This window comes from Mobula hypostoma, chromosome 11 (genome assembly GCF_963921235.1).
Source record: "Mobula hypostoma chromosome 11, sMobHyp1.1, whole genome shotgun sequence".
Taxonomy (NCBI): domain Eukaryota; kingdom Metazoa; phylum Chordata; class Chondrichthyes; order Myliobatiformes; family Myliobatidae; genus Mobula; species Mobula hypostoma.
Window position 1 is genome coordinate 54,032,937 of NC_086107.1, and position 22,232 is coordinate 54,055,168.

At 37.6% G+C, this 22,232-nt stretch overlaps 2 protein-coding genes across 4 annotated transcripts; one reads left to right on the forward strand and one right to left on the reverse strand.

Annotated features, from left to right (window-relative positions):
• The first annotated feature begins 4 nt into the window (after positions 1-4).
• On the forward strand, positions 5-9,343 carry sdhaf2 (succinate dehydrogenase complex assembly factor 2). Its single transcript, XM_063062071.1, has 4 exons — positions 5-140; positions 5,837-6,054; positions 7,128-7,237; positions 8,161-9,343. Exons 1-4 carry the CDS (start codon positions 123-125, stop codon positions 8,289-8,291), a joined length of 477 nt encoding a protein of 158 aa, XP_062918141.1. The 5' UTR covers positions 5-122; the 3' UTR covers positions 8,292-9,343.
• Positions 9,344-9,480: 137 nt separating this feature from the next.
• LOC134353746 (transmembrane protein 80-like) lies at positions 9,481-21,259 on the reverse strand. 3 transcript variants are annotated; one of them, XM_063062072.1, is made up of 6 exons: positions 21,218-21,259; positions 19,068-19,084; positions 18,094-18,187; positions 17,907-17,999; positions 11,957-12,158; positions 9,481-11,168 (listed from the first exon to the last, which is right to left on the reverse strand). In XM_063062072.1, exons 1-6 carry the CDS (start codon positions 21,231-21,233, stop codon positions 11,156-11,158), a joined length of 435 nt encoding a protein of 144 aa, XP_062918142.1. In that variant the 5' UTR covers positions 21,234-21,259; the 3' UTR covers positions 9,481-11,155. The 3 variants fall into 3 exon arrangements, with proteins under 3 accessions (XP_062918142.1, XP_062918143.1, XP_062918144.1); XM_063062073.1 differs by lacking the exon at positions 19,068-19,084 and having other exon boundaries at positions 18,094-18,166; positions 21,218-21,239; XM_063062074.1 differs by lacking the exons at positions 19,068-19,084; positions 21,218-21,259 and adding an exon at positions 21,071-21,077 and having other exon boundaries at positions 18,094-18,166.
• Between the last annotated feature and the right edge of the window lie 973 nt (positions 21,260-22,232).

Below are 22,232 nucleotides of genomic sequence, written 5' to 3' on the forward strand. Positions count from 1 at the left end.
ACACAGTGCACTTCCGGTCCTGAATCAGTAAGCTGGGTTTCGGCTTTTATCAGGTCTCAGGTCGGCCTTGCTGCTTCGTATTGCTCTGGGCTCTGCCACGTTTGTAACTACACAGGTGTAAAATGTCGATTGTGCGCAATGTGAGTAAAACCTTCAACAACAAAAATACTCAGAAAGTGACTTGGCATTCAAGTTTCCGTTCACTAACGACGGTGAGATTGACGGGTCATTTCACCTGAATGTCACCGGGGACTAACATTTCATATTTTGACATATCGGGCCTGCACACCCCCCCCCGCCCGCTTTTGTTATCTAAGCAAATGATAGATATACTTAACAGATCGATTAGCTGAAGGAGTACGTAACAGATTCTAGACATTTAAACTAAAGTATTCAAGAACACACAGAGACTCAAGAAAATCTAAAACAGTCCCTTAAAAGCCGAATCTAGGTTTATTATTTTTAAATAAAATAATAAATTATTGCAAGATTCGGTTAAAGCAACTGAATGGCGAACAAGTAAAAATTAATTTTTAATCACCTAATTTCAGTTTAATTGTGTCTTGCACTCAGTCATGCAGAATAGAAACATTCTATGCTGTAGTATTTCAAGTGGTGATCCAAATATTAAGTGTTCACTATCTGCCCTGCCTCAGCAGAGAGTTCTAGATATTTTCTTCTCTTCAGTGTGTCTCCCCTCTAAATCTCTTAACTTAAATCTATGATGTCATAATTATGAAAGAGAAAGGTTTCTTATTGCCCCTCAAATTTTGTACTCAATTCCACCACTTCAGCATTTTTGACTTAGTCATTTTGAAATACAAGACCCCTATAGAGTTTAATTTCACCTGTTTATTTTTTTTACCAACTCCTCAATATTGTTGGTAGCTGAAAACTACCCTCCTCACTATCAACAAAGCTTCCAATCTTTGTGTCAACTGCAAACATACTGTCACTTCTCTGCATTTTCGTCCAGATTGTCAAGAGGAAACAATAAGTGGCCCAGCATTGATCACTTCATTAAATCACCACAAGTTTTTAGAAAAAAAAACTCCCAAACATCACCTTGTATTTCTTATCACCAAAGCAATTTCAGGCTTAATTTACCAAATTGCCCTCAACCCATGAGCTTTTAATCTTTCAGATGAATCTCCCTGTGGAACCTCATTCAAAAATCATTTTGAAGTCCATGTAGAGCATATCAACACTACTACCTTAATCGCCTTCTCAGGGAGAAAATCAAATTAGTCAGACAAGACAGCTATGCTGACTATGCTTGATCAATCACTGCATCTCAAGTGTAGATTGAAGTTGTCCTTAATATTTTTCTAAAATTATTTCCCTACAGTCAGTGCTGCACCCTGCCTCTAATTACTTGCTGCCCTTCCTAAATTAGGGTACCACATAGAATGCTCCAGTGTGGCCAGAGAAGATTTGAAATTTTTGTCAGAGCACCAGCAATCTTGTCTTTTAGTGTTTTTGGATCCCTCTGATCAGGCCCTAGGGATTTATCCACCGTTAAACCTGCTAAGACATAAAATGGTAATTTCAGTTGCAATTTGTCGTAGAACTCTGCCACCCCCCACCCCTGAATTCCCAAGTACAATGTCTTTCTCCACTGTGAATACAGATAGGAAGAATTCATGTGAAATCTCACCTTCATCAAATAAACTCTTCTAGGGCTTCCAGCTGGGTGCACATAATTGGTTTCACCGATGTTTCAATGACAAACTCTGCAATCTTTATCAGGGATAATGCCTAGGCATATCTAGTCTGATGATATATACACCCCTGTTGTCCATCACTCCTGATTGGTTAGTCCCCATCCAATCAGGTTTTTGTTGTCCCACCTTGTTTACAATCAAATTCCAGTTTTTACTCAGAGCAAGACCTTCATCTTTGTTAAAATTCTTTTTCTCTGGTTTTATTTCAATGGCTTCCTTCACCAGGTGGTCCCAAAAGCCATTGGCGTGGCACAATAGTTTTGTGCCGTTGAAGTCAATCGTATGGCCTGTAGTGTTCTGCTACTGCCGATTATCACTTTGGTTCCTAATGGACTATTCCCTTTCCCAGTTTATCTTTTTGCCCTTTTGTATAATTGTAAAATGCTTAGGGATTTGCATAACCTTGCCTGTCATTGCCATGTGGCATTTTCTGTTTCCCTTATAATTACTTTGAAGTTTCCCCCTAAATGTTCTATACTGTGGTTGGTAGGTCCTAACCTGTTTTCAGTTCTCTAAACCTGCACAAGGTACCTTTATTTTCTTTATTCAACCCTTGATTTGACATCCATGATCCCTTGTATTTGTTAGCTTTGTCTTTCACCATTAGGGGAACACAAGTAAACACATTGACCTTGAGTTCTCACTGTTTAATTTTTGAATGCCTCACACTGGTTGCATGTAAGCTTAACTGCAAGTAGCTGCCCACAATCTCCTTTGCCAGGTCGTGCCCTATCATATTCATATTAGCCATGCCCCAGTTCAGGAGCTTAATTTCTGATCTACCCTTGCCTTTTTCTGTAACAATCTTGAAACTCAGTATCTCAAAAATATTCTCATTGTCCCGAAAATTAGATCCAGTTTTGCCCCTTCGGTCACAGGCCTATCTACTGGCTCTTAGAGTCCTCCTGAATGCACTTTCAAAAAATCCTACCTGCCACTACATTAAAGCAGTTAATAGCAGAGAATTTGTAAAGATTAAAATCCCTAACACGACTTGAATAAAAAAACAGGAATGTAATGTGGAGGCTTTATAAGACATTGGTCAGATCACATCTGGAGTACTGTGAGCCGTTTTGGGCCCCTTGTCGAGGAAAGGATTTGCTAGTAATTGGAAGCGGTCCAGAAGAGGCCTACTATAATTATCCCGGGGATGAAAGGGTTAACATGTGAGGATCACTTGATGGCTCTGAGCCTATACTTACTGGAGTTTAAAAGAATGAGAAGGGATCTCATTGAAACCTATAGAATACTGAAAGACCTAGATAGAGTGGACATGGAGAGGATGTTTCCTGTAGTGGGACAATCTAGGACTGTGAGGCACAGCCTCAAAATACAGAGACATCCCTTTAGAAATAAAGGGGAATTTCTTTAGCCAGAGGATGGCGAATCTGTGAAATTCATTGCCACAGACAGCTGGGTACGTTTAAAGTAGAGGTTAATAGGTTCTCGATTAGTAAGGGTGGCAAATGTTATAAGAAGGCAGGAGAATGGGGTTGAGAGGAATAATAAATCAGCCATGATGGAATAGTGCAACAGACTTGATGGGCTAAATGGACTAATTTTGCTTCTATGTCTTATGGTCTATTATATTTTCACTATGATTTTCCTTGCATATCTGTTCCTCGATATGCTGCTGATTATTTGGAAGCCCGGAGCTGTCCCCAGAAAAGTGATTTGTATCCTTTTATTTTTCTGAACCTTGTCTATGTGATCTCATTTGAATAACTTCCTAGGTATACTCTCTCCTCATTATAGTTTTTATTCAACATTAGTCTGTTCCTCACCTTTGCTGTCCCCCTATCCCTACTTAGTATTCCTTTTCCCAGTCTCACTTCACTTTTCTTCCATACTTGTCTGTGCCTCATCCATTGCTGTATTCATACTGTGTCAAATTTCCCAGCCAAATTCATTTAAGTTCTTCTCAACATTCAAACCTGGGGTTTTGAACCAGAGTCTCAAGATCCTTTTTCTACATTTTTATGAAAGCTATTTGCAATGAATTTAGTAGATAACAAGGTGATGCAAGATTATGCTTGTTTGGCCAAAAAATGTAACTTTACTGTTAATCAGAGTCCTGGAAATTTAAAGAGATTATCTGAAATGCATGGTTCAAAAGAATTTCAGGTCCTTAAACTACATGAAATATCTAAAGTTTCCTTCAAATAAATCAAATTATTTCATCTTTTTATATATGCAACATTAATAATTATAGTCCAAAGTACTATTTGTAACTATGTAAATTTCCTTTGGTTTAAAATATACACGGATCCTATCCAAGATTATCTGATAGTAAATTTGTAAAATTTTGATAGAAAATAGAAAGTGGCTACTTTTTAGTGACATCATCAGTTGAAAATGGAAAATTTTGCTGAAGATATTGGTTTTGATTTTTTTGCATTTCAAGTGAAAAATGAATAAATATTCTATAAGACATAGAAGCAGAATTAAGCCATTTGGCTCATCGAGTCTGCTTCACCATTCAATCATGGCTGATCCTTTTTCCCCTCCTCAGCCCCAGTTCCCGGCCTACTCCTAGTAACCTTTGATGCCGTGGTAAATCAAGAACCTATCAATCTCTGCCCTAAATACACTCAATGACCTGGCCTCCACAGCTGCATGTGGTAACAAATTCCACAAATTCACCACCCTCGAACGAAGGAGATTTCTCTGCATCTCCGTTTTAAATGCACACCCATCTATCCTGAGGCTGTGCCCTCTTGTCCTAGACTCTCCCACCATGGGAAACATCCTTTCCGCATCTACTCTGTCTAGGCCTGAACATTCAGTAGGTTTCAATGAGACCCCCCCCCCACCCCCGTCCTTCTAAATTCCAGTGAGTACAGGCCCAGAAATATCCGTCCAATGACAACACTTCCTTTCTGAGATATGGGGCCCAAAACTGTTGACAATACAGTATTATAAGTGCAGCCTGACTAGTGTCTTATAAAGGCTCAGCATTGTCTCCTTGCTTTTAGGTTCTACTCCCCTTGAAATAAATGCCAACACTGCATTTGCCTTCTTTTCCACGGACTCAACCTGTAAATTAAGGAAGTCTTCTGGAAGTCTTGCACAAGGACTCCTAAGTCCCTCTGCACGAATACCATATCCTTGTCATGGAATCCAACAAATCTTTTAGACATGATCAGCTAAAGCTTCTTACAAGCTTCTGCCTGTATCCTAACCCACCCCATGTCTCACCTGACTACACTCAGTAGCCACTTTATTAGGTGCACCTGTGTGTTAATGCAAAGAGAAGCATGCAGACTGATCAAGAGTGTATGTTTGTGGTCTTCTGCTGCTGTAACCCATTCATTTCATGGTTGGATGTGTTGTGTGTTCAGAGATGCCCTTCTGCTCACCACTGTTGTAACATGTGGTTACTTGAGTTAGTCGCCTTCCTGTCAGCTTGAACCCGTCTGGCCATTCTCCTCTGACCTTTCTCATTAAAAAAGCATTTTCACCCACAGAACTGCCACTCACTGGGTTTTTTTTGTTATTTTCAACATTCCCTGTAAACTCTGGATACTATTGTGTGTGGAAATCCTCGGAGATCAACAGTTTCTGAGATACTCAAACCACCTCACCTGGCACCAACAATCATTCCACAGTCAACAGTGCTTGGATCACATTTCTTCCCCATTCTGATGTTTGGTTTGAATGACAACTGAACCACTTGACCATGTCTGCATGTTTTAATGCATTGGGTTGCTGCCACGTGATTGATAAGATGGGTGGCACGGTGGCGTAGTGGTTAGCGCAACACTTTACAGTACTGGCAACCCAGGTTCAATTCCAGCTGCTGCCAGTAAGTATGTTTTACCCGTGACTCTGTGGGTTTCCTCCCACAGTCCAAAGATGTATTGACTGGTAGTTAAATTAGTCATTGTAAATTGTGCTGTGATTGGGCTAGGACTAAATCGGGATTACTGGTTGGCACAGTTCAAAGGACTGGAAGGGCCTATTCCATGCTGTATCTCAATAAAAATAAATCTTAAAATATTTGCATTTTTGAGCAGGTGTATAGGTGTACCTAATAAATTGGCCACTGAGTATATTTAAAAGTGTAATTAAATATGTATAGGCTAAAAGACTTTCCATCTTGTTTTCTATAGGTTTGGTGCCTGACCAGAGAAAGAGTTGCACAGGCCATACTTGGTGCTTCCCCTATCAGAGCATATCGTGGTGATACTGATGATCATTTAACAGATATCATACAAATACCACTGCCTCCATGGGAAGAGCGAACAAATGAGCCACTGGACACAAAGCGAGCACGTCTGCTATACGAGAGCCGTAAGCGTGGAATGTTAGAGAATTGCATCTTACTGAGGTAAAAGTGGTCCTTAAATTTGAAGATAGATAAACCCTATTGAGTTACGATTTGATAAGGTATTGTTCTCTAATTGTGTTTCTTTTCCTGGTGCCATTCTGTCTTGTTAGTTGATACACTAACATTCAAAAAAATCTGGCAAGCTGTAAACTTTGGTGTGGCAGGACTAGCAGGTATTTTGGACTAGTGGATGTTATTCATTTTAATACCTCATTCCTCTTTTAATTCGGTGTTTAACTGTTACACCGAATGATTAGTTTTCCAGATATGAAAAGGTAAGAATTGGAGCCTCAGCAGGTGAAAAAAGAGTGTTAGAACTGAGGTCCAGTGAGCAGATAGGTAGTACAGCAAGTATTACCTGGTGAGTCAGATGCCAAACCATCAAGAATTCTTAATAGTTTGATAGCAGATTCCCAGGATTTTACTGCATTCCACATCTTGTTCTGACCTGAGTGTCATTTGAGAAACTGCAGAGTCTGTTTATTTCTACATTTGAATTCACCTGAAAGTATTTTCTATTGGTACTACTGCCTCAAATACAATGTATTTTTGTATTCAGTTAACAAAAATAAAGATTTGTAGCACAAATTTACAACTAGAAGCATCATTGTGGGGTAGACTAAACCCTCGATGAATCTGTTGTGTAAATTGGATTACTATAACTTACCATTTAGAGCTATTTATGTGATAGAACTTCATTGCTTGAAATATAAAATTCTACATAAATTGATATTAACATAAAAACAGTTACCCAAGAATTCATGAATTATTTTGTAAGTACTAAACAAAAAATAATTTCATGCTACTGGAAAAAGAAAAATTAATGAAAATACAGATAATTGCAAGGAATCCTATTTTTACTACCTTTTACTTATTAGGGAAGATGTTAATCTGATTGGTGTCAGAAACATTTGGCACTTTACAGTTAGTTTAACTCAGTTGCTAACAATCTCATCCAGTGTTGAAATGTGTTTTAAAACTGAACACCAAAGTTTATATGTAGAATGAAATTTATTGTGCTCGCTTCAGCAGCACATATACTAAAATTGGAAATTTATTATTTTACATTTCAGTTTCTTTGCAAAAAAGTACCTGAATGAAATGACTGAGAAGCAGCTAAGTTTGTATGATAAACTGATCAATCAGCCAACCAATGATTGGGATATTTACTACTGGATAACAGGTTTGTACAGATACAGTTGTTTACTCTACACACATCACCCATCTTCTAGCCTGATATGAGGACAATTATTGAGTGACTTCATGCCCTTTACAACTTACTTTCCCTTCTAAAGCTGCAAACCACCAGCTGTCACAGGAGTTCTGTAGAAAAACAATGAACCAATGAAAAATATCGTTGTGATTGATTAGAAATTAATGTATAGTATGCTAGTGTTTGCTGGCCACATTTACCTAGACCCACATTCTATTCCTAATAACTGACATGTGGAAAGTGAACAAGAGAGAGTAAGCATCCTCCTGGCCCTGGATGTGTCCTTTCTGGGAAAGCCTGGACTTAGAATTAAGTGGATCTTACTCAACCTGTCCATTACCCTGGGGTGAGGGAGAACGTGAAGGCTTTGAGAGGAAGGTGGGGATTTTGGGATTTGATGTCCAGGTCATTGGTTTCAGTGATGATGGTTCTGAACAATGCTTCCCCCCTCCACCTCCAAAAATAAATTATGTATGACTTTTTAGAGAGCGGTATTAATTAAGTGCCCATGTGAAATTATAGTAGTTCATATGAGATAGTTTCTACTATGGTCATTACTGTTAAGCCAAGAAAGTATAGTCATCTGCATTTTTCATCAAGACTTACTGAATAACAGGCATGGGTAATTTGTTCAGGTAATGAAGAATCAAAATTTTACAGGGGTATTTACTAATAATACCCCAAATGTAGCACTTTTTTTTAAAAAGGGAGCAATAATGTCTGAACCATAGTAAGCATCATCTAAGTTAACTTTCCTCCAGAATATAGTTAATAGGAACTGATTTCTTTGTGGGTTGAAAAAGGCATTGGGTCTGAGTCACCCTTTGTCATTCTGAAACTTGGTTACTCCATATAATTGATTTTTGTGACGTCGTTTTCTTTTACTGAAACAGAAACCAAGCCGACTCCTCCAGAATTTGATAATGAAGTAATGACTTTGCTGAAAGAATTTACCAAAAATCGTAATATGGAACATCGAGCAGGGCAGCCTGCCCTCGACTATCTCTTTGAAGACAAAAATTAAAATGGGTTTATATTGCCCCTACATGAACTACTGACAATAGATGGATTTACTTTTGCAAACACCAGGTATACTCAGCAGCACACGGAAATTCCTAAATTCAAATTTCACTTTGTTAGCATTTTGCAAAATTGCATACTACTGAACCTTTTTTCTGTGGTGTGTGAACTGCATTATATACATAAAAGTAAACCATGCAGCTAAAATACTCCCCCATCAAAGTTTGAGTCCTTCATACTTCTGTGTCAGAAACAATTGATTTATATAAATATTATTGAATGAGATCAATTTATGATTGTGTATAAAAGAAAGTTAAGCTTATCTCTTGAAAATAAGACTATCTTTGGAAAGATAGTATAATATATTTCTTTGAACATTGTTCATTAGCTGAGTGGTTAGGTGTGATATTTGGGTAATGTGATACAAAGTTACAGATGATTAGCTTTCCTAGGTTAGCTAAGCCTGGCAGAAGAATGATTGAAATTGGCAAATCCTTAAACCTAATTACTCCTCAATCCCACATGAAAAATTAGTGAGGGTGAGAGGGAAAAAAATTACATGATCAGATCTCTTGCCCTGACCAAGACTAGAATTTAGGAAAAGGAGAATATTCAGAAGATTGAAAGAACCTGTTCAGGGTACTTGAAAGCTAATGTTATTAATAGAATCACATAACTACGGGGTAAAAAAGAAAGGAAAATGAGTTGTTTATCCATGAAAGACAACACTGGCTTTGGCCATTTGCCTTATTTGTTAACCAGAATAAAATTGAATGGAGTAGCAGTATTTTGTTAAATTTAGGTTAACAGTATCAGTGAGAGAAAATTATTTAATCATACAGATGTTTCTGTAAGAACAACTCCTTCCAATCTCACAAGATTCCATTACAAGTATGAACATTGAGGTTATGGAACTATATTGCTGTGTTTGTTTACTGTTAAAGTGCAATGTTCAAGATTTCTGTATGTCCACCACTGCTATTACTTTCATTTGGACTAGGACAAGCAAATTCATAAAATAAAAGTTGAAGCTGTATCACGAGCTTCTTAATTATACCTAAGCTGGCAATGTGAATTGCTTCAGTACCTTTATCTGCAAGTTCAAGATCTGCAAATTTCTCATTAAGTGGATCTTTCTGCATTGGTAATTTCTGGTTTAGTCTAGTTGTTCAATAAATAAGCACACTTTGTGCTTGGTATGAATATAGTTCAATACAATCAAAGATACTGCAAGTATCCTGGAAGGTTGATAGCCATAATTTGACTAAATGTTTGTTGGATACAGATGCAGCACAGCAGACCTTCTGCCATCAGCTCTCAAAATCCTGACTGATTCCAAACTGCTCAAACTTCTATGCGCTATGCAAAAGCAAAATGATCATCATTACTACAGCAGTCAGACTTCAATCTTTGCTAGTCCTTGTGTATGATAGAATTCAATGTAAATGATTTTTTGTAGCCAAATAAAACAGAAGCTTGATATTGAATATCTTGCATTTCTCAGTAATTGACACCTATAAAAGTTAATTTTAATATCCATCAACCAGAAGATGATGCCAGCAAACAACATGACCAAGAGGGACATCCTCCAAACGGTTAACAAACTACTACTTTCACTTCTTTTATGTCTTTTTCTTTCAAATGTGGTTCTGCTGCTGTCAGAGCCTGTGATCTGTGTTTTGGTGGTGTGTTTCCGGGCCGATTGAGCAATATGGCACTTTGCTGTCTCCAAGGGTGTTCGGTGAGGAAGCACGCAGCCTTGAGACCAAGAACCCTGGAGACGGGGCATGGCCCCATGACCAACTCCATTTCTCACTGATCTCGCCAACTGAACTGTTGAGGAAGATTGAAATCATTGAGGCGAGAGCAGAAGGCATGCAGGTGTTCAGCACCGGCTACCAGCCTCTCACTTGCTGCTGTCAGAGGAAGATGCCTGCATGCGGCTGTACCTCATCTGCTGCTCCTGAAGGAAGGTCCCTGTGTTTGAGTGGTCTGTCTCTCTGCTGCTCGCTCTATGCTGCTGGAGGATTGTGCTAGAGTCCTGGATCCTGGGTAAGGATTGTGGATTGGACTCTGTAGTTCACGTTATGATAATTTTCTGGTTCTGGTCACTCCTTTTTTTTATATATAGTATTGGGCCAGCCAACAGATAATGAACGACACCTCGGTAGATTGAACTGAACCAAACTGAATATGCCTGCACTCGTTTGATTTTGGTGTTTTATATTGTGTTTTTTGCTTTTTTTTTTGTGCATTGCATGTAGGGGGGGATTGGATGATTTTCTTTGAACAGGTTCCATTTCTTTGTTTAGTGGCTGTCTGTGGGAAAACAAATCTCAGGGTTTTATACTGCATACATACTTACATAATAAGTGTACCTTGAAACTTCGAACTTTATAATTCATTTTATTATGACAAACTAGATACTTTCCCTCAAAAGAATAAAATTGAAAATTTTGTTCACAATCAATTGACAACACAATTTGTCATTCAGTGCAGAGGACACTGCTTTAAGATGTATGTCCATCTTCCTTTTCACTTGGCTTCCCCTCAGAACACTGAATAAAGGACATTGCCTCTGAGCAGAGCAGTGCATTGAGAGTTAATACAGAATAAACAGCGGCACTTTGTGATGCTGAATGAAAAGAGGAAAGCAGCAGCCTCAGAAGTTTGTGGATCCTCTTGGAGGCAGCTATCAGATTAATTAGAAAATACAAAAATACATAATAGGAATATTAACCAATATTTACATAATATCCCCACAAAAGTTTAATTAAAAAATGTTGATCCTATGACACAAACTCCAAAGTCATCCAGGAGATAGGAATGGTGGATAAACGAAATGAATGCTGTATCATTTCAGTTACATCACGTGTAGATCCTGGACAAAATAAAGAAACTATAATTCACTGAGTTTTCAAAGCACTACTAATATCAAAGTGAATCTAGTTGCAGACACCGAATAACAATTTCTTCTAGCCTGATAGTAATATGCACAATCATTCTGTTTAGATTTTTTTTTAATTGCTATGAATTGTGCTTGGTAGCATTCTCAAGGCACACAATAAACAACATATTTCATTTAACTCTGTCCTTCTACTGTTGGAATCTAATGAGCTAGATCAAGCTGATTCCAACCCATGCGTTGCAGTTGCCACTTTGCTGTTTTGGCAGCCATGCTAAATCAGAATTTTTAAAAAATTTCTTCTCTTAGCATTTAAACGTGTACAAAAACGTTGTGATTAAAAATGATACATTAAAATAAATAGAGAGATCTTACCTGTATTTCTGGTAAATTAAGATTTCTGACCAAATTCAAATGAGAAAAATATAGTTTTTCCAGAACGTAATCCATGTGCACAAAAATTGTACTGAATTTTAGAAACATTTCAAATTATTTAACTACATAAAGTTTCTAATTGCAATCATCTGATCATGAACAGCAGTAGGAAATCTGCCAATCATAAATCACATACCACCAATGATATTCACTTTACTGAGAAGAAATAAACTTGTCTGAATGGTTCGGGTATTCCTAAATTAGACAATAGTTAAGAGGTTTCAACAGGTTTTTAAAACTTCCAAATGTGGTATCTATGGAACAAAGAGGAAACAAGTAATAGTTATCATTTGTATGCACTTAGATACAAGGCAAATGAATCAAATTACCTTACAAAAGCTGAAATAGCAATTATGTCCAGTACTTCCTCCAATCCATAAATTACCAGCAGGATTGCATTGATTATTACATCCGCTCTCAGCACATAGGTCTGCCACAACAAGTAGTACAAGGAAAACAACATACTTCCAATTGTCAGAACCATGTTAATAACTATTGGAATTGCTTCTTCAGTCAGATTCCCTTTGAAACCTGGAAAATGATGGGAAATCAATCCAGCTTTTATGATGTTACAGAATTTTTCTTGTTATACACAGAAAAAACAATGATGTGCAAAACCTGAAGCAGCTCTGAAATTTACTGTAACACTAATTGGCTAGATTTTTTTCAGATTCAAGCTATGTCATAGTTACAGCTGAGTTTTGTTCAGCTGAGAAAAGGAAAAATTTCTACTCTCAGTCACTGTCTAATAACTTATTTCGGAAAGGATAACTTTGCAAGTATTGGCTTCACAGATAGTCAACATCTTCTCATAAACTTGAGAAATATTAAGAGAAGTAGGTATTTGGCCCTGCATGCCTGTTTTGCCAATAATCAAGAGCTCCTTGCCTGTTCTCCATCTTCCGCTCCCCTCCCCTTTTCTTTCTTCCAAGGCCTTCCGTCCTATGATACTCCCCCTTCTCCAGCCTTGTATCCCTTTTGCCAATCAACTTCCCACCTCTTTGCTTCATCCTTCCCCCTCCTGTCTTCTCCTATCATTTCAGGTCTCTCCCTCCCCCGTCAAATCTTTTTTCCGTTAGTCCTGAAGAAGGGTCTCGACCCGAAACGTTGACTGTACTTCTTCCTATAGATGCTGCCTGGCCTGCTGCGTTCCACCAGCATTTTGTGTGTGTTAATCAAGAGCATTGCTCACTTTTATTTCAATGTCACTTCCCTGCACTGTCATGATATTCCTTGATATTCAAAAGTCTACAGATGAACTCAAATTACTCAGCCTTCCCTGCTTCTGGGCCAGAGAATTCCAAAGTTGTATCTTTTGCAGATTTAAAAAAAAATTGAGAGATGCAAAATATTTTCTCTGGTATTGAGACTCTGGGTTTTAGCCTCCTTTTCCAGGGGAAACATTCTCTCAATAAAGGCTTGAATACCATTTGCTTTCCCTAACTGCTTGCTAGCTCTGCATGTTGACTTTCAGCAACATCTAGATCCCAATAAATGTTGGCATCACCAATTTCTTACCACCTGAAATACATTCCTCTGTTTTATGCAACCAAAAAAATGTTTTTTTCACATTATATTTCATCTTCCATGTGCTTACTTACTCATTCAGCTCATCAACTTTCTCATGAGCCTCCTTACATCTTCTTTCCTATTCATAATCCCACCTAATTTTTTTTATATATTAGCAAACTTATAAATATGACATATGGTCCAGTCAGCCAAATTGCTGATGTACAGTCGACCATGACTGGCTGAGGCTAAGGACCAATCCCTTTGATAATCTGAGAAATCAGAGAAAGACCCGTTTATTCCAACTCTCATTTTTCATGTCTTTGTAACTGAATCAAAGCAAAAAATACAGCCAAGTTTTCTTTAAACAGATTTTCTAAAGTTGAATTCTCAGACTGCTCAACTGATGTAAAAATCCTGTTAGACATCTTTAATTGTCAGGTGTACTCAAGAAGCAAATCCAGGTTGTTGCCCTTTATAATTCCAGAATACAAGTGAAGATTTTCAGTATCTATTGATAACTTATGAGATCATTTCACTCTAAGCTTTCTCAGAGCCATTTCAGTCTTTTTGATGCGTTCTGTGAGATACTGTATGTTTGCTGCTCTTTGTGAATTTCTGAAACTTGGGGAAAATAAAGTAAGATATGATTCATCAGGACTGCTTTGACATGGTGACAGGAGTTGCTGGTGTCTGAAAAAGGCCTGTGTCAAAACAAAAGGTTTCCAAAAGGAATAATTTCCGGTGTACGGTATTTATCATACTGGCCTAAAAAATTCTTTGCTTGTACTGCAAGGGAGGCTTTACACTAGAGTTGCAGGGGTATGGGAACCAGAGTGCCAGAACAGAGAGTGGAGTGGTTGTGGAAATAGAAGTTGTTAAGAACTCAAAGTCAGGAATCAAAAAGTTAAGTAGGTCAAACTGATGTTCTGAGTTATGTATATTTCAATGCAAGAAGTATTGTAGGAAAGGTGAATGAGCTCAGGCGTGGATCAACACATGGAATTATGATATTGTAACCATTAGTGAGACTTGTTTGCAGGAGGCACGGGATTGGCAGCTCAGAATTCTGGGGTTCTGTATTTTTAGGTTTGACAGAGCGGGAGGGATTGAAGGGGAAAAGGTGGCATTACCAGTCAGGAACAATGTCACAGCAGTGCTCACTCAGGACAGACTGGAGAATTTGTTTAATGGGGCTTTATGGTTGGAACTGAGGTGTAAGAAAGGTAAGACCACATTAATGAGGCTATATTATAGACCACCTAATAGTCCACAGGATTTAAGAGGAACAAATTTGTAGAGAGATTGCAGACTGTTGCAAAAAAAACCATAAAGTTTTATAGTAGTTAATTTTAATTTTCCACATATGGGACTCCCATACTGTAAAAGGACTAGATGCGATAGAGTTTGTCAAATGTGTTCAGGAAAGTTTCTTTAATCAGTATGTAGAAGTCCCAATGAGACAGTGTGCCATACTTATTCTCCAATTAGGGAATGAAACAGGGCAGGTGACAGGGGTTTGTGTAGGGGAACACTTTGCACCTAGTGATCATAATGCCATTAGTTTCACGGTAATTATGGAAAAGGCTAGGTCTGGTCCTCAGTTGAAATTCTAAATTGGAGGATGGCAAATTTTGATAAAACAAAGCTTGTATGTGCCTGTCAGAATAAAGACAAGGATAACAGGTTTAGCAAACTGATTTTCAAGAGATTTTGAGGCCCCGATTAAGGAAAAAAAAGAAGTGCATAGCAGATATAGGTGGGTAAGAATAAATGAGGCGAACACGAGGCACTTACGTATAAATGCAGATATAGGCAGGTAGGAATAAATAAGGCAAACACGAGGCACTTGTGTATAAGAAATGCAAGAGAACACTTAAGAAATTAAGAGGGCTAAAAGAAGGAATGAGGTTACCCTAGTAGACAAGGTTAAAGAGAATCCTCATGGCTTCTACAGATGTGTTAAGAGCAAAACGATTGCAAGGGACAAAATTGTCCTCTGGAAGATCAGAAGGGCAATCTATCCTTGGAGCCAAAAGAGATGGCGGGGAGATCTTAAATGGTTTTTTTGAATCTGTATTTTACTTGGGAGATGGACACAGAGTCTATAGCAGTGAGGCAAAGTAGCAGCGAGGTCACAGACCCCATACAGATTACAAAGGAGGAGGTGCTCGCTGTCTTGAGGCAAATTAGGGTAGATGAATCCCCAGGGCCTGAAAAGATGTTCCCTCAGACCCTATGGGAGGCAAGTGCAGAAATTGCAGGGGCCCAAGCAGAGATATTTAAATCATCCTCAGTGACAGGTGAGGTACCAGTGGATTGGAGGATAACTAATGTTGTTGTGCTGCTTAAGAAAAGCTCTATGAATAAACCAGTATGTAGGCCAGTGAGCCTGACGTCAGTGGTGAGAAAATTAATGTTGGGTATTCTAAAGGACCAGATATATGAACATTTGGATAGGGAGGAACTGATTAGGGATAGTCAACATGGCTTTTTAATGGTAGGTCATGCCTAACCAATCTTACGGTATTTTTCAAGGAAATTAGCAGGAAAGTTGATGAAGGCAAGGCAGTGGATGTTGTCTACATGAACTTCCGGAAGGCAGTTGACAAGGTCTTGCATGGGTGATCGGTCAAGAAGGTTCAATTGCTTGTCATTCAAGATAAGGTAGTAAATTGGATTAGGCGTAGGCTTTGCGGGAGAAGCCAGCCAATGCTAGTTTTCATAACTGAAGGTCTGTGACTAGTAGAGTGCCTCAGAGATCGGTGCTGGGTTTGTTGTTGTTTATCATCTATATCAACGATCTGGATGATAATGTGGTTAACTGGATCAGCAAATTTGCAGGTGACACCAAGATTGGGGCTGTAGTGGACAGTGAGGAAGACTATCAGAGCTTGTATCAGGATCTGGACCAGTTGGAAAAATGAGCTGAAAAATGGCAAATGGAATTATTGCAGATAAATGTGAGGTGTTGCACTTCAGGAGGACCAACCAGGGTAGGTCTTGCATAGTGAGCAATAGAACACTGAGGAGTGCAGTAAAACAAAGGGGTCTGGGAATACAGGTCCATAATTCATTGAAAGTGGTGTCACAGGTAGGTAGGGTCATAAAGAAAGCTTTTGTCACATTGGCCTTTATAAATCAAAGTACTGAGCACAGGAAATGGAATGTTATGTTGAAGTTGTATAAGATGTTGATGAGTCCTAATTTGGACTACTGTGTGCAGTTTTGGTCACCTACTTACAGGAAAGATGTAAATAAGATTGAAAGACTACAGAGAAAATTTACAAGAATGTTGTCAGGACTGGAGGACTTAAGTTATAAGGAAAGATTCAATAGGCTTGAACTTTATTCCCCCGAATCCAGAAGATTGAGGGGAGATTTGATAGAGTTATACAAAGGGTAAATGCAAGCAGGCTTTTTCCACTGAGGCTGGATAAAAATACAACTGGAGTTCATAGGTTGAAAGGTGAAATGTTTAACGGGAAACTTCGGAGAAACTTCTTCACTCAGAGGATGGTAAGACTGTGGAATGTGCTACCAGCACAAGTGGTGAATGTGATTTCAATTTCAAAGTTTAACAGAAGTTTGGATAAAATGGGAGTGGTATGGAGGGCTGGGTGCAGGTTGATGGGACCAGGTAGTTTAAATGGTTTGGCATGGACTAGATGGGCTGAAAGGCCTGTTTCTCTACTGTAGTTTTCTATGACTATGATTCTAGCTAGTCAGCATACCAACTGCTGGCATGAGGTTAGCTTAGTTTTAATAATGTTTGCTTGTTGAACAAAAAAAAACGCTTGCGGAAATCCAGTCCTGTAATCAGTTCATCAACCCAAATTTTGGTTTAAGATTTTCTAGTGTTTGAACAGAATGAATAGATATTCAGAGAAGACAGACTTTTGACAGTATACCTAGGAGAATTAGCGTCCTTCCATTTCTCAATTCTGGACCCAATAAAGACTAATAGAATAAACTGTCAGGTGCAAAGTTTTAAATTGATACAAATTTTGAAGACAAAATTATTCACCAATTGCATTATTAAAATTTAAGATAGATATGTAGTTAATTTAACAGCCTAATTTATGCAAAACCTTTTAACACTTCTAGGATGTTTCAACAGAATTCATGTCAATGAATGTGTATTGAAATGTGTTCACTGACCATGCAAGTTTCTACTTACAAACAAAAATAGAGGGGCGCCTATTTAAAACAGAGATGCGGAGAAATTTCTTTAACCGGGGGTGGTGAATTTGCGGAATTTTTTACCGCAGGCAGCTGTGGAGGGCAGGTCGTTGAATGTATTTAAGGCAGAGCTTGATAGGTTCTTGATTGGACACAGCATCAAAGGTTATGGGGAGAAGGCCAGGGAGTGAGGCTGAGGAGGGTGGGAAAAGAAAGGATCAGCCATGATTAATTGGTGAAGCAGACTCGATGGGCCAAATGGCTTAATTCTACTACTGTGTCAATTACTGTTATATTTTGTTTGGATAATAACTCCAAATTACATCAGTATTTGTGTACCACAACTTGAATTTTTCTCTATAGAAACAGGGAAAGTTTCTGGAGCTGAAACAATTAGTCCCCAATGACATTAATTTGAATACATCTTCCTTACCTTCATACAGAAGCAGAGCACAGAATTTGAAAGATATCAAGTTAGCATAGCTCCAAACAAAATGCTCTGTTGGAACTCTAAAAATTTCACATCACTAACTGTATTGAGGATCAAATAGCACAGTACAATACCTACAATTTAATACAACATCTTACCATGGTATAGCCTTATCACTTCCAGAATTATCATAAGAATCAGAAGAATCAAATCAAGAGCCAGATTACCATCTGGGAAACTAAAAACCTGACCTGAAAAATAAAAAAATAGAATTAATTCCCTGAACCCAAAGTTTAAAATGTGAAAGTTTTGAGAGTAATTATATGATGGAAGTGCATAACTTACTTTTGTAGATAACCATTAGCAAAATGGTAAGAAAATAAAATATATAATAACATATATTTAAGTAGTAAACCATCTGTAGAGGGATGGAGGAAAGCTGTTGAATTTCTGGTTAAGGTATGTTACTGCAATGAAAACAACATTCTCAATGTCTTGAGTTCTTTCTCAGCAGGTATCTTCAAATTAAGAATTAAGCTGCTTCCCAAAAAGATAATTACCAAAATTGATCACTTTTTTCAACAAGTTCTGTTTCCTTAAGCAAAAGAAAATATTTCTTCTGCATATATGTGCACTGAAAATGTAAATGTGAGAGTAGAAAATTAATCTTGCCTTGTGATTTTATATCTTTGCTAATGCAGAATGCAAAGGTATAAAATCAAATGCATTCTGGGCTCTTCCCCACTATCTCACTTATATTCTGAACTTGCAGAGTTTTCAAAATTGTTGGGCCTATTTTGATAGCTTAGTGCATAAATCAACTTATAGTTTGAGTATCAAGATAGGTTTAGTTTTAATTTTTGATCTGTACAAAGTTAACTGGTCTTAACTTAGATAATGCCCCTTTTCTCATCCAGGGTGAAGAAAAACTGGATTATTTAATTCATATAGTTCAAAACTAAAATCGCTCACAAATATATTCCACAATGCTGTATGACTGCCATTACCCTTGAATCCACAAATCAGCAACAAGAAAGGTCAGACGTCTAAGAAAGCAAAAAACAATCAAGAATGTCTTGAATCAAGTACAAACTGCAATATTGAAATGCAGAATATTTGAATCCTCTTATGAGCAAATCCTCCTTCACAAGTAGCTACAACAATCATATTGAATATCATTCTTGTTTACTGCCCACATATTAATTACTCTTTATGCTTTCTGGAATAAATGATGCATTTCATTTACAAGCTACAAGAACACAGAACTAGAAAGCACTAATACAGCTCCTGGATATGGCAACTTTTATTCCAAAGGATACAACAGAAGCATAATTCACTGTAAGTGAAAAGATAATTAAGTGTTAGTACAAAGGATTACAATTTAGTACCAATTCACTAAAATAAATACACCCAGTTACAATGCTTGAGTAATGCTTTCAATTAACCACCTCAAATTATTCACTCTATTGGCAGTAGTTGCAGAATTTTTAATCATTAGAATTCACCATCATTTTACTTTCTCCAGGAAGGGTTTTTATCCATGAGAAGGTAGATATGGATTAATTGATTTCATTGTGTTTTGTTTCCAAATGAAATCAATAATATAAACGTATGTTAAATTCTTTGTTATTTTATCTTGAGCTTTTTCACTTAGCTTCCTCAACAAAGTTGGTGCTGAAATAAATTCTTTTGATGCCCCTTTGTAAAGAACATCAGCAATTTACCTTATTGTATATTTTATCCCTGTCTAAAACTTCTTCCAATTGTAAAAAGATTAGGATTTATTTCGGCTTTCAATTTCTTGCCTAATGAATGAGTACTTCAAAAGATAAGCAGGACGCAATCCATTCCATCTTTTTTATATAGAATCTGGACTTTCAGCCATACTTTTTTCTATAGTTGCTGTCTGGCCTGCTGAGTTCCTCCAGCATTTTTGTGTGTGTTGCTCGGATTTCCAGCATCTGCAGATTTTCTCCTGTTTGTTTTTTCTTTGGTAATCTGGATTGTTATGTGTATGAAATCTCAAAAGATTGACAGATGATGTAAATCTGTAGAAAGATTATTCAGCTATTGGATCAGGGACTGGATAATACTGAGTTTGGTTCGCTGGAGGATTTGATACCCACCTGGACCAATTGTGCTGACCCACTGAACCCAGGCATGAAGATAAAACAGACCACAGAGTGTAACTCTCCACTCCCATAATAGCTTAACTGTTATTTGCTATGAAGAGGCCAAACACTAACTGAAAGAACACCACATTCAGTTCCAGTGTGAACTCAAAATGTGCAGTGATGAAGAGAACTAGTGACAAATGCTCTTGCATTTATTTGACATTAGCAATCAAAAACTAATTTCTCTCCAACTTTCCAAAGCATCGTACGACTTGCATGGATAAAAGTCATTTTGGTAAGGAACAAGGTATAAAAAGGAACAAATTTCATATTTGATATTTTGGTTGGATCCCACACTTGGTTATATATTACAAATAAGGATACTACTAATTCAAATGTTGAAAATGCAATGCTATTTAAGGAAAACAATAATGCAGATTCATGTGTACAAACCCGCACCAGTTATAATTTAAATTTTAACATTCCAAAACAGAGTCCAGGTTTGGATGATCTTTCCTTTATTAAGTTTCCAAATCCACAGAATAAAACAAAAAAAAATTAAAATGTCAGAAATTTTAGTTGAACAGAAAACCAAACAACTCTCTAGTTTGCTCCAGAATCACCAAAACATTATCAATTATGCTGGGAAATTCAATTTTCTGGGAGACATTGCTCTGAGTTTTTTGTTCATTAATTAAAACTGACAGAATTCTATACCGTTCAGGTGAAAGGATTCCAAAGGACTTCATAATTTGAAACAGACTGTGTGCTACTTATACTGCTGATCTCTGAGAGCACCAACTAGACAAAGGAAGGCAAGAAATAATCTTAAGTAGCAGCTTTAAATAGTACACAAGTCTCATAGGGTAGGACTCTTCCCCACTTTTCTAAATTCAGATGGGTAACACTGAAGACCCCACATTCCAAAATTAATCTCCTTTGTATCAGATTTTAGTTGATATAACACGACTGGAGTTCGTGACCTGAAGGGTTTTTGGCCACGTAAGTGTAAAAGTTCCTAACCGTGCTGATATTTACATAAACAAAACCAAGGTTTAATTAATGGCTTCAGAACAGGATTGGAAAGTGAAGAAGAGATGCACAATGTCTACTTTACAATAAGTCTCAAAAACAATTAAGGTTTCTCAGAAAAAAAACAAACCCTAAGTTTTTCACAGACTGAATTTCACAGTGATTGATATACACACGGTTCTATTCTCGCAAACACTGTGTCGCCGCGAATCACGTGAAGATCTCCTACAAAACCTTAATTTAAATTCAATCTCATTGAAAATTAATTTAGGGAGAGGAAAATCACGTTGGTTGCCACAGCAACAAGACTCCTACTACCTCACCTTTCATCAACACCATTTTCCCGAACAGACGATGGTCCTCCAGTATCCCATCAATCCCCGCACGGTACGTTCGTAGCGCTGAGCCCGTAGCAATGAGGAGGGATGAAATCTTTCATCCAGCAACAACAGGGAGAACGTTTCTTCCGAGAATTTATACAAGTCACTTCGTTAATTCCAATAACAGTTTATCTATTGTGATAAGTAAGATGAGTTTTTAAGTAAGTATAGAATATGATTGAGATTTAATCCTGGCTCTGTAATGTAACGTGGTGCATTCTCCATAGAATAACGGCAGACCTGAAGCTCATTTCAAAACGATCTATTTTATCAAAATAAATTTTATTTTAAATAATGGTACTGAGACAGTCCATTGTTACTCAAATTGGCTACCAATAGAAAATGTTTTGTTTCTTTTTCCATAGATCTGCTGAGTATTTTCATTTCAGATTTCTAGCATCTTGAGTTTTTGCGCTGTCAGAAGGAATTCTATCTTTGTTTTGGCAGGGAGGAAGGAGTAAGCACAAGAGAAGATACAGTTGAGAACTTTGTCAGTTGTGAAGAGGAATCTATGGTTAAGGAAAAATTACGGATGTTTTGTCATCAGAAACCTCAGAGGCTTGGGTGGTGAGAGGTTTGTCAAGATCGCTGTGGAAATCTGTAGTCTTATGACAGATATTGGTTGATAACCTATCCCTTGAGATGGACATAGAGATGCTAGGAAAGGCAAGAGTCAGATCTGGAACACTTGAAAGTGAAAAAAAGGATGGAATCTGGCAGAAAAGGTAATGAAGTTTTCAAGATCAGTACAAGACTAATAAAGGCATCAAATTAATGGAAAGGGTAGTGGGAATGTGCCTGGAAAGAATTAAAAAGACTCTTCTAATGTAGTCCACAAAGGGACGGTCGTAGCTCGTGCCTGTACAAATTTTGTGGTGACATCTTTTACTTGTTGAAGAAAATATTGTCTCATTTGACAACGAATTCAGCCAGATGAATAAGTGCCGAACCAGAGATG